The following is a 12893-nucleotide window of genomic DNA, read 5'->3' on the forward strand; positions in this document are numbered from 1 at the left end:
CCCCCAGCATGTGGTTCTTACCCACTGTTACTTGTTGAACTGGAAAGAATAGACCCCATGCTCTGAGGGTGCGTCCACTGCCACTTGGTTCTGTTGGCCGCTGCTCTCCTGTGCCATAGCCAAGGAGGGGAGTCATCTTGCACATTCCTTTCCTCACCTCCACTACAGCAGCCACACCAAAGCCCACCCTACATCGAGTGCCCTCCCAAACCTACCCACTCTCCACACTCATGTGTGAGTGTTTCCACCCACACCACCACTTCCCCAACCTTCCTACAGCCTGTCCTCTTCCCAAGACACATTAGTCAATACAAGCCAGCATCCTGGTGTCAACTACTGGCTGGCCAAATGTAAGGAAGGGCCTCATTCATGAACTCAGACCAAGTCCTTCTTTCCTACATCTGTTGTTGTTTTTTTTTTAAATATGGAACGCTTCACAAATTTGCATGTCATCCTTGCACAGGGGCCATAATCTTCTCTGTATTGTTCCAATTTTAGTATGCATGCTGCCGAAGCGAGCACATCCTTCCTACATTCTTCGTATACCTGCCAGCTATTTGTGAACACAGAATCAGCATCATTGTGAGAGAAAGATCTTGATCAGGGGGAAACCTGCCTCCGTTCATTTTCCTAATCTCAATCCAAAGAAATGATAACACCCTTACCTCGACTGAAACACTGGAAGAAGGCACAGGGGTGTACTGGGAGATGTAAGCTCCTTGCATAGCTGCAGCCGTCGGCATATACTAGAAAGAGAAACATCAACAGGCTTACAGCAGTGATTTTTGGCTACATTTGAAGCAGCTGAGGGGCTTTAAAAAAAATACTGACACCTGTATTCTACCCCAGAGATTCTATTTTAATTGGTCTGAGCATTTGCATCTTAAAAGCACTTCAGGTGGTTCTAAAGTACACTGTTAGGGAGACGTCTCCCTATATGACTTATTTTCCTCCTCTTTCCTGACTTTCTTCTGCTTTTCCTCAACACACTCCCTTCTCTACCCTTGAGCCCTTTCTATGCAAAAAGGAATGCAGTAGGCCTAAAAGAAACCTAATGAGCTTCCTCCATCCTTCCAGGTACTATTTTGATGAGGATTCCTAGGACGTGTGTGTATCTTAAACTAATATGCAGACAGAAGCACTATTCACAAGGTGCATGAGTAGGAATCAGTTAAAAGGGGTGGGCTGGGGAGCAGAATGGCTGTATTCCTGGCTCATGGAGCACTACCATTGTAGTTTATGTCCTGTTCTGAGTGTGCCCCGGATGACACTGAAGTAATTCCATCATTATTCATAAGTTACTTACGCTGAAGAGTATTACACAGGTATGCCTTGCTCAGTAGGAGAGTTTACAATCAGAAATATCCTGCTTTACCGTGCCTGTGCTGCTGAGGGAGAGATGGCCCAGTTGCTGGGTAAGGGGTCCCATCATGGAGGCAGGCTGGAGAGAAATGGGATGGTCCATCCCTGGTGTCAGAACTGAACCCTAGAGGCAGCAACAAAGGACAGGATTAGCTGCAGCATCCTGTGAGGCTGCCTAAAGCAGTGATCGGTGGCTGTCAGGACCACTGGAGACAGACATTTAAGAATCCTGGGAAATGGTAAGTGAGCAGCAACCCAACTATGCAACAAGAATAGGAACTCTGCCTGTCAGTGTGGAAGGACCCTCGTCTAAGAATAACAAGCTTAGGTCTTACTGCTGGGTTGCACAAGGGTCTGAGCCAGAACTCACACCCACATCTCCTGGCATCAAAGGCCTTTTTTTTTTTTTGAGACGGAGTTTCACTCTTATTGCCCAGACTGGAGTGCAGTGGCACGATCTCAGCTCACTGCAACCTCTGCCTCCCGGATTTAAGCGATTCTCCTGTATCAGCCTCCTGAGTAGCTGGGATTACAGGCACCCGCCACTACACCTGGCTAATTTTTGGCATTTTTAGTAGAGACGGGGTTTCGTCATGTTGGCCAGGCTGGTCTCGAACTCCTGACCTCAGGTGATTTGCCTGCCTTGGCCTCCCAAAGTGCTGGGATTACAGGCATGAGCCACAGTGCCCGGCCAGTTTTTTCTTTACATCAAATTGCCTCTTTGGCTTCTGCCCACTTCTGAACACTCACTGAAGGCTGCATGAGGTATGAATGGTGGTGCATCCAGGATGGGTTAGGTACTTGTAGAGGAGATGTCTGAGTCACTCTCTAAAACAAGCAAAAACAAAAATGTTAATTGCCCGGAAACTATTATTCAGCCCACGGATCTAATAATGTTCAACAAAGCTCAGAAAAGTTTGAATGCCCCACTCAAAATAGAAACATTAAGAAAAACTGTTTTTAAAATATTAGCAATTCTTAAAACTCAATAAATAATCCAGTTTAAAAAAGGGCAAAAAGGAGTTCAAAATTATAGTGAGCTATGATTCTGACACTGCACTCCAGCCTGGGCGACAGAGTGAGACCCTGTCACTAAAAAAATTAGTAAAAAAAAAAAGGATTTGGAAAGATATCTCTCTAAGAAGATATACAAATAGCCAATGAGTACATGAAAGAGGTTCAAATGCAAATCAAAACCACAATGGGATACCACTTCATACCTGTTAGGATGGCTACAATTATTATTTCTATTTTTTGAGACAGAGTCTTGCTCTGTTGCCCAGGCTGGAGTGCAGTAGCGGGACTACAGGTGTGCGCCACCACACCTGGCTACTTTTTTTTTTTTGAGACAGGATCTTGCTCTGTCACCCAGGCTGGAGTGCAGTGGCAGGATCTCAGCTCACTGCAAGCTCCGCCTCCCGGGTTCACACTATTCTTCCACCTCAGCCTCCTGAGTAGCTGGGACTACAGGTGCCCACCACCATGCCTGGCTAATTTTGTTTTTGTATTTTCAGTAGAGACAGGGTTTCACCGTGTTAGCCAGGATGGTCTCAATCTCCTGACCTCGTGATATGCCCGCCTCGGCCTCCCAAAGTGCTGGGATTACAGGCGTGAGCCACCGTGCCTGGCCCACACCTGGCTACTTTTTGTATTTTTTGTAGAGACGGGGTTTCGCCATGTTGCCCAGGCTAGTCTTGAACTCCTCAGCTCAAGTGATCCACCCACCTCAGCCTCCCACAGTGCTGGGATTACAGGTATGAGCCACAGTGCCAGGCCAGCATGACTACAATTAAAAGGATAGAATAACAAGTGTTTTACACTGCCACTGGTGGGAATGTAAAATGGTGCAGCTACTCTGGAAAATGCTTTGGCAGTTCCTCAAAAAGTTAAATATAGAGTTACTATGTAGCCCAGCAATTCCACTCCTAGGTATATACCCAAGTGAAATGAAAACATATGTCCACACAAAAACTTGTATATCAATGTTTATAGCAGTATTATTCATAATGACCAAAAGGAAACAACTTAAATGATGACCAATTGATAACTGGATAAACAAAATGTGGTATAGCCATATAATGGAATATTATTCAGCTATAAAAAGAATGAAGTACTGATAAATGCTGCAACATGGATACATCTTGAAAACATACTAAGTGAAAGAAGCCAGACGCAAAAAAAATCATATTGTATGATTTTACTTATGTGTAATCACACAATCATACAATTTTCTGAGCTTTGCCTATTATATCCAGAATAGGCAAATCCATAGACACAGAAGTATATAATGGGTTGCAAGGACATTTCAATTAAAATTGGATTTGAAATAATCCAATATTGGATTAAATAATCCAAAAAGATTATTTAATAATTTGGTGCTAGGCCAACTGGTTAACACTCTGAAAGAAAACAGACTCCTATCTTATGCCATACACAAAGATAAATTCCTGATGATTACACATTTAAATGTAAATGTAAAACATAAAATCTTAGAGACCAGATACACAGTATAGAGACAGAGAATACTTTTTTAAATTAAGACAAGAAATTTAGCCAGGCGCAGTGGCTCACGCCTGTACTCCCAGCACTTTGGGAGGCCGAGGTGGGTGGATCACCTGAGGTTGGGAGTTTGAGACCAGCCTGACCAACACAGAGAAACTCCATCTCTACTAAACATACAAAATTACCCAGGCATGGTGGCATATGCCTGTAATCCCAGCTACTTGGGAGGCTGAGGCAGGAGAATCACTTGAACCCAGGAGGCAGAGGTTGCAGTGAGCTGAGATTGGTCCATTGTACTCCAGCCTGGGCAATAAGAGCGAAACTCGGTCACAAAAAAAAAAAGACAAGAAGTTCAAAAGTTATTTATTTATTTATTTTTTGAGACAGAGTCTCACTCTGTCGCCCAGGCTGGAGTGCAGTGGCGTGATCTCGGCTTACTGCAAGCTCCGCCTCTCAGGTTCACGCCATTCTCCTGCCTCAGCCTCCCCAGCAGCTGGGACTACAGGTGCCCACCACCATGCCCGGCTAATTTTTTGTATTTTTAGTAGAGACGGGGTTTCACTGTGTTAGTCTGGATGGTCTCGATCTCCTGACCTTGTGATCCGCCCTCCTCGGCCTCCCAAAGTGCTGGGATTACAGGCGTGAGCCACCGTGCCTGGCCTCAAACGTTATTTATAAAAGAAAAAGACAAATTTAACTATATACAAATTTTAAACTTTTTTTTTTTTTTGAGACATGGTCTTGCTCTGTTGCACAGGATGGAGTACAGTGGCGTGATCACAGCTCACTGAAACCTCAATCTCCAGGCTCAAGCAATTCTCCCACCTCAGCCTCCTGAGTTACTGGGATTACAGGCACGCACCACCTCACCTGGCTAATTTTTGTATTTTTTATAGGGACAGGGGTTTTGCCATGTTGCCCAGGCTGGTCTCGAACTCCTGAGCTCAAGTGATCTGCCTGCCTCTGCCTCCCAAACTGCTGGGATTTCAGGCATGAGCCATCACACCTGGCCAAATTTTAAACTTTTATATGGCAAAAACTAGTGATTCCCACACTATGGTCCCTGGACCAGCAGCAGTGGCAGCAGCATCACCTGGGAACTTGTTGGACATGCAAATTCTTGCCTTCCACCGGTCTTACTGAACCAGAAAGTGGTTGTGATGCCCAGCAATCCAGTTTTCAATAAGCTTTCCACATGATTCTGATACATCACTAAAGTTTGAGGACCACAAATTCAACAGCCAAAAAATAAAATTGGAAAAAAATTTGTAACAAAGATAACATTTAGAAGATTAATACTTACATGGAGTTTTTATAAGTTGATGGGAAAAGAACAAATAACCAAATAGAAACATGGACAAAGCATATGAATAGCAATCAGAGAGAAGCCAATCAAAATATGACAAATGAAATGGTTAAATTCACCTATAGTAAGGGACATGCAAATTAAAATAACAATGTACTTTACATTCATCAAGACAGGAACAATTTTTTTGTTTTTTTTTTTTGAGACAGAGTTTCACTCTTGTCGCCCAGGCTGGAGTGTAGTGGATTTGCGCTGCATGTGCCATTAAGATATACGGGGTTTAACCTGTAATTTAACTTTGACAAAGTTATGAAATGATTTTTCTAATATCTTTTTGAAAAAGTCATGGAGGTCATGGGGTTGGCTTGAAACCAGCTTTAGGGGGTTCGATTCCTTCCTTTTTTGTCTAGATTTTATGTATACGGGTTCTTCGAATGTATGGTAGGGCGGGGGGCATCCATACAGTCACTCCAGGTTTGCGGAGGGTTCTTTTACTATTAGGACTTTTCGTTTTGAAGCAAAGGCTTCTCAAATCATGAAAATTATTAATATCACTGCTCACTGCGATCTCGGCTCACTGCAACCTCTGCCTGCTGGGTTCAAGCAATTCTGTGGCCTCAGCCTCCCAAGTAGCTGGGATTACAGGTGCCCGCCACCATGCCCAGCTAATTTCTGTGTTTTTAGTAAAGACTAGGTTTCACCATGTTGGCCAGGCTGGTCTCGAACTCCTGACCTCAGGTGATCCACCTGCCTCGGCCTCCCAAAGTGCTGGGATTACAGGTATGAGCCACCGTGCCCAGCAAGACAGGAACAATTTTAAAAGAGCAGTAGCACCGATGCCTGGAGGGAAATGGGTACTTTCATACATGGCTGGTAGAAATGTGAGGTGACACAGCCTTTGTGGAAAGCAATCTGGCAACATCTATAAAACTGAAAATCCATATAGCATTCAACCTAGCAATCCACCTCCTGGGACTCTAGCCCCCAGAAATAGAAGCATTCATATATAAAAATATAGCACAAGGGTGTTTAGTGGAGCATTATTGATAGCAGCAAAAAAACGAATCTAAGTGAATGCCCCCATTGGGTATAGCTAAAGAATTCTGGCATATCTGCAGCATGAAATATAATGCAACCATTAAAAAAGATAAAATTAGAGCAGAGGATCTCAACATTAGCTGCAACAGAATCACCTGGAGGGCTTGTTAAAACCCAGATCACGGCTGGGCGTGGTGCAGCACTTTGGGAGGCTGAGGCGGGCGGATCACCTGAGGTCAGGAGTTTGAGACCAGTCTGGCCAACATGGTGAAACCCCGTCTCTACTAAAAAAAACAAAAATTAGCTGGGCGTGGTGGCGCATGCCTGTAATCCCAGGTACTCCGGAGGCTAAGACAGGAGAATCTCCTGAACCTAGGAGGCGGAGATTGCAGTGAGCCGAGATTGCACCACTGCATTCCAGCCTGGGCAACAGAGGGAGACACCCTCTTAAAACAAACAAACAAACAAACAAACAAACAAACAAAAGCCCAGATCACTGGGCCCTATCCTCAGAGTTTGTAATTCAGTAGATTTGGAGGGTAGTCCAAAATTTCTGTTTCTAAAAATTCTCAGATGATGCTGATGCTGCTTGTTCAGGGACCACACTTTGAGAATCACTGGTGTAGGATACTGTTAAGTGAGATGAGTGAATGTAAAAATATATTTAATCTGGTCCAATTTTTGTAAAATAAACAACTCCCCAAATGCTATACATATGTGTATATTCATATGAAAAAATATGACAAATGCTACACAGTAGGACATTAACATGAGTTTACTTGTGGAGGTGGTGGAGGGGGAGTAAGAGGACACCATTAAAACTGTATACCATATATATGACCACATGCACAGATCATCTTTTACGCTGTTATGTAAAATTGTGTGTAATATGATTAAAAGGAAAAACAAAAAACAAGTAGTTCCTAGCCTTATATTACTTCACTTAAAGCACAGTAGTAGGGAAAACCACCACACCATTTTTCAGGCATGAACATACCTGATACGAAGACACAGGAGAGGAAAGGTATGGGGAGAGTGCAGACTGAGCAAGCATCCTGTTGGGGGTGATGTTATAAGGGGCTGGGTAAAACCTGTGGGAAGGAACCTCAATCAGTACTGAGTCACAGGAAACCACAAGGGAAGGGTCCCAACTGATAGGCACAGCCAACGTTCCCTTGACTTTCAAATAGAGAGAATCAAGATGAAGCATTTGAGTGTCTGGACACAGGCCATTATCATTTTCAGGTGGCTTGATTATATAAAACCTTACCCATTCTGAAGAGCTGTGGTGGGGTCATAGGTCAAGGCCATGACGCCCTATAAAGAAAGAACACAGTGTTCACGTTGTGAGCCCTTGAGTGAGAATAGGAGCTGGCCCAGAATGTCCAAGGCTGGGAATGTTTTGGTTTAACAAATTAAAGCCTGGACAAGTCCCACTACAGCTGTTTCAGAGTTTTTCTGATTGTGCAGGCCACAAAGCCACACTCGAGAACAAACTGGCAGTATGTTCACAGCCAGCATTTCTCAATTACGTATTGTAGCTCTCAAGCTTTCCACCTAAGCTCACAGAAATCATGCCATGATCATTTCCATTCCACTTTAATGTCGTTAGTACTCCTGTCTCCTCAGAGGTCCTCTTACCATGTCTCCATTCCTTGGCCAAGCCCGTCCATTTTGCACAAATTTTCCTTGGTTCTGTCGTTTCTTTGGCCCGCCATCAGCAAATTTGCAAAGCAAGGGATCGGATGGGGCTGCCGAGAGAGAAGGCAGATGGGCAGCTGAGTCCCACCTCATGTGGCCCAGGCACAGTCATGCAAAGCTGCTCCAGAATCTTCACTGGAAGTAACAACCTGTGGCCCTCTCAGCCTGAGCCCCAGATGCCTCACCTGGTACTCCAGGGGGTGTCTTAATATATTTTCCATTAAAGTGGGTGATGATGGCTTCACACTTCTCTGTGGACTCCATCCTAAGGAGCATAAGAGGGGTTAGGCTCTAGCTTCTCCAGGATCTGTGCTCTCCACACATTGAAAGAGAAAGCAAAGCTCTAAGTTCCCAGCCCCACAACTGCTCCAAATGTTATGACTACAGAAACACAGAGTGTCTGCCACACAAATTCAAGGTTCTTGAAGAGGTAACCCCAGCTTGTAATGAAGGTTCTTTCAACTGGTCCCTGTGGGATCCTCATAGGAATAATGGCAGTCTTCAGACTATTAACATGGGCCCTCTCTTGTATCTGCCATATAAATAAGAATACAAGAAATAGAGGTTGTTACCATTATTTTTTATTAGAAAATTCTGAATGAAAATTGTTCCTTTAATTTGATAAAATTGTACAAGCTAAGAATTTGCCAATATTTATTTTTTGCTCCTTGTTGTAATTAAGGTCAAGGTCTAATTAGCTATTGATAATATCATTAATATTTCATGAATCTGTGGAAGGAAAAAGCAATAAGAAAGAGTTCATGGCCCATAGTGATAGAAAAAGGAATGTTGGAGTCTACTGAGTCAGTTTCTTGTTGGAGAAAGAGAAATAAGGAATCAGAAGACTGAGATTCCAGCACCACTTTGCCACCCAGAGCTCTGTGAGTTAGGACACTCACAATAACCCTCTGATCCGCCGGGTGCGGTGGCTCACGCCTGTAATCCCACACTTTGGGAGGTTGAGGCAGGCGGATCACTTGAGGCCAGGAGTTTGAGGCCAGCCTGGACAACATGGAGAAACCCCATCTCTACTAAAAATACAAAAATTAGCCGGGAGTGGTGGCACTTGCCTGTAGTCCCAGCTACTCGGGAGGCAGAGGTGAGAGAATCGCTTGAATCTGGGAGGCAGAGGTTGTAGTGAGTCGAGATCACGCCATTGCACTCCAGCCTGGGCAACAGGGCGAGAATCTGTGTTAAAAAAAAAAAAAAAAGGCCAGGCTCGGTGGTTCACGCCTGTAATCCCAGCACTTTGGGAGGCTGAGGCGGGCGGATCACGAGGTCAGGAGATCAAGACCATCCTGGCCAACATGGTGAAACCCTGTCTCTACTAAAAATACAAAAAAAATTAGCTGAGTGTGGCGGTGCATGCCAGTAGTCCCAGCTACTCGGGAGGCTGAGGGAGAAGAATTGCTTGAACCTGGGAAGCAGAGGCTGCAGTGAGCTGAGATCATGCCACTGCACTCCAGCCTAGGCGACAGAGCAAGACTCCGTCTCAAAAACAACAACAAAAAACAAAGCAAAACAAAAAAACCCCTCTGATCCACTCCTTATTTGTGCTTTAGAGATAATATCCATCTACCCTACCACATGGTGTTGTGTAGATCAAAGGAGATAATGTATATAAATGTGTTCTACAAATTATAAGGGACTATATAGAACAAGGAACAGTATTTTCACCTATTTCCATATTTAAATTAACTCAGTATATTTAATCTATTTCCCCATATTTAAAGTAAGACTCACATTTTCTGTGCCAATGACCACTAGAAATATGAACCATTCCTATAAAAGATTTTTTTTTTATTTTTTTTGAGACTGAGTCTCGCTCTGTCGCCCAGGCTGGAGTGCAGTGGCGCGATCTCGGCTCACTGCAAGCTCTGCCTCCTGGGTTCACACCATTCTCCTGCCTCAGCCTCCCAAGTAAGCTGGGACTACAGACGCCCGCCACCACACCCGGCTAATTTTTTTTGGTATTTTTTGTAGAGACGGGGTTTCACCCTGTTAGCCAGAATGGTCTCCATCTCCTGACCTCGTGATCCGCCCGCCTCATCCTCCCAAAGTGCTGGGATTACAGGCATGAGTCACCGCACCCAGCCAAAAGAAGATATTTTTAAAAGTCCTCAAATGGAGCCTTTTAGAGAAAACCACACATTAGGTATCGTAGAGCTGTGGTCTTCTGTTGGGTATTTCTACCCCTTACAGTCTTTCCAAAGGGTAAGCAGGCCGTGGAGCATTTCAGAATCTCAAGTTTCTCAAAAACTGTTAAATCTGATCTTCCTGAGGGAGAGCTCCTGACGGCTAATGATCAAGGCTGAAGTCCCCTCTTACAATAGCTCCTCTCAAATGGTTTCCAATTCTTTAGAAACAACAAAGTTGGGGAACTTTAGCAAGTTGTCAATTCACACATAAAAAATCAATTTTGATGACAGAACATCTTGGTTCTTGGCATATAATTCAGAAGGATTTTTTTGTTTGTTTTTTTAGATGGAGTCTCGCTCTGTTGCCCAGGCTGGAGTACAGTGGTGCAATCTCGGCTCACTGCAACCTCCTTCTCCCAGGTTCAAACGATTCTCCTACCTCAGCTCCCAAGTAGCTGGGATTACAGGCATGAGCCACCACACCTGGCTAATTGCTGTATTTTTAGTAGAGATGGGGTTTCACCATGTTGTCCAGGCTGGTCTCAAACTTCTGGCCTCAAGTGATCCGCCTGCTTCGGCCTCCCAAAGTGCTGGGATTACAGGCACAAGCCACCACACCTGGCCAGAAGAAATTTTTAAAATTCCTGTTTTAACAAAATCCTTTCCACTCCCATCTACTTATTTATGAGAACAAGGTTTCTCAGCATGAAAACAAAAAGCAGAAACAGAACTGGCATGAAACTCTCCCTTGTTACAGTAATAAACAATATTAATTTATGCTTACCTGTCCTAATTAGAAAAATCTAAACAAAACAAAACCTATCCATGTCATAGATGCTTCTGTATATGCAATAAAATTTACTTCTATAAAATAATTTGGCCAGGTGCGGTGGCTCACCTCTGTAATCCCAGCACTTTGGGAAACTGAGTTGGGTGGATCACTTGAGGCCAGGAGTTCGAGACCAGCCTGGCCAACCGGGTGAAACCCTGTCTCTACTAAAAATACAAAAATTAGCTGGGCATGGTGGCATGCACCTGTAATCCCAGCTACTTGGGAGGCTGAGGCACAAGAATCGCCTGAACCCGGGAGGCGGAGTTTACAGTGAGCTGAGATCACACCACTGTAATCCAGCCTGGGCAACAGAGCGAGACGCCATCTCAAAAAAATAAAAAAAAAAAATTTGGGCCAGGCACAGTAGGCTCATGCCTCAATCCCAGCACTTTGAAAGGCTGAGGCAGGAGGACTGCTTGAGCCCAGGCGTTCAAGACCAGCTTGGGCAAAACAGTGAGACTCCAACTCTACAAAAAAATTAAAAAATTAGGCCAGGTCCAGTGGCTCACGCCTGTAATCCTAGCACTCTGGGAGGCCGAGGCAGGCGGATTGCCTGAGCTCGGCTCAGGAGTTCGAGACCAGCCTGGGCAACATGGTAAAACCCAGTCTCTACTAAAATACAAAAAATTAGCCGGGCGTGGCGGCATGTGCCAGTGGTCCCAGCTACTTGGGAGGTTGAGGCAGGAGAATTGCTTGAACCTGGGAGGCAGAGGTTGCCATGAGCCAAGATTGCACCACTGCAATCCAGCCTGGGCGACAGAGTGAAACTCCATCTCCAAAAAAAAAATTAAAAAATTAAAAAATTTGCTGCCCCCACCATCCCCCCACCAAAAAATTAGCTGGGCATGGTGGTGGGGGCCTGTAGTTCCAGATACTCAGGAAGCGGAGGTGTAAGGATCACTTGAGCCCAGAAGGTCAAGGCTGTAGTGAGCCAGGATTGTACCACTGCACTCTAGCCTGCACAACCGAGTGAGACCCTGTCTCAATAATAATAATAATAATAATAATAATTTTGTATGAACATTTTATTTTATTTTATTTATTATTATTATTTTTGAGATGGAGTTTCGCTCTTGTTGTCCAGGCTGGAGTGCAGTGGTGCGATCTCGGCTCACTGCAACTTCCGCCTCCTGGGTTCAAATGATTCTCTTGCCTCAGACTCCTGAGTAGCTGGGATTACAGTAGCTGGGATTACAGGCGCCCGCCCAGCTAATTTTTGTACTTTTAGTAGAGACAGGGTTTCACCGAGTTGACCAGGCTGGTCTCGAACTCCTGACCTCAGGTGATCCACCCACCTTGGCCTCCCAAAGTGCTGGGATTACAGGCGTGAGCCACTGCCCCTGGCCTTGTATGAACATTTTAATATATTTATGTTGTCTGGGCAATTGTGAGCTCATCATTGTAAAGATAACTTTTTTTTTTTTTTTTTTTTTTGGAATCTCACTCTGTCATCCAGGCTGGAGTGCAGTGGTGTGATCTCAGCTCACTGCAACCTCCATCTCCCAGGTTCAAGTGATTCTCTCACCTCAGCCTCCTAAGTAGCTGGAATTACAGGTGCCCACCAACACACCTAGCTAATTTTTATATTTTTAGTAGAGACAGGGTTTCACCATTTTGGCCAGGCTGGTCTCAAATTCCTGACCTCAAGTGATCCGCCCACCTCAGCCTCCCAAAGTGCTGGTATTATACAGGCATGAGCCACCATGCCTGGCCAAAATTTTTAATTTATATACATATTTTTGTTGCAGAGAAGTATGACAAGATGATCCATAAAGACTTTATAAAAATATTTTACACTAGAATACAATTCTATAGAGAAATGGAATAGAAACAAAATTCTATAGAGAAATGGAATAGAAACACAAGATCAAGAAGAAAAAAGGAATATAAGAATGATATGAGATTTATGACTATAGTAGTCCCCCCTTATCCTCAGGAGATACATTCCAAGTCCCCTAGTGGATGCCTGAAACCATGGATAGTACCAAACCCTAGATATACTATGCTTTTTCAT

At 44.3% G+C, this 12893-nt stretch overlaps 1 protein-coding gene and 1 non-coding gene across 29 annotated transcripts in view; both read right to left on the minus strand.

Moving 5' to 3' along the window:
- Nucleotides 1-12893, minus strand: part of RBMS2 (RNA binding motif single stranded interacting protein 2) — a 94544-nt gene that overhangs the window by 25495 nt on the left and 56156 nt on the right. For 5 of the 28 annotated variants that reach the window (XM_054663160.2, XM_054663163.2, XM_054663158.2 and 2 more), the window contains 8 exons: nucleotides 8980-9077; nucleotides 8095-8174; nucleotides 7850-7959; nucleotides 7206-7299; nucleotides 2113-2190; nucleotides 1381-1486; nucleotides 666-746; nucleotides 22-108 (listed from right to left, as the gene is read on the minus strand). In XM_054663160.2, coding sequence (XP_054519135.2) covers nucleotides 22-108; nucleotides 666-746; nucleotides 1381-1486; nucleotides 2113-2190; nucleotides 7206-7299; nucleotides 7850-7959; nucleotides 8095-8174; nucleotides 8980-9077 — 734 coding nt within the window. Of the gene's footprint in view, nucleotides 1-21; nucleotides 109-396; nucleotides 747-1306; nucleotides 1487-2112; nucleotides 2191-6565; nucleotides 6839-7205; nucleotides 7300-7478; nucleotides 7526-7849; nucleotides 7960-8094; nucleotides 8175-8979; nucleotides 9078-12893 lie in introns of those variants that run through there. The other 23 variants (XM_054663168.2, XM_054663167.2, XM_009425104.4 and 20 more) reach the window with 19 other exon arrangements.
- On the minus strand, nucleotides 419-522 carry LOC112205066 (U6 spliceosomal RNA). Its single transcript, XR_002938931.1, has one exon. It is a non-coding gene; the product is annotated as a U6 spliceosomal RNA (small nuclear RNA).

This window comes from Pan troglodytes, chromosome 10 (assembly GCF_028858775.2).
Source record: "Pan troglodytes isolate AG18354 chromosome 10, NHGRI_mPanTro3-v2.0_pri, whole genome shotgun sequence".
NCBI lineage: Eukaryota > Metazoa > Chordata > Mammalia > Primates > Hominidae > Pan > Pan troglodytes.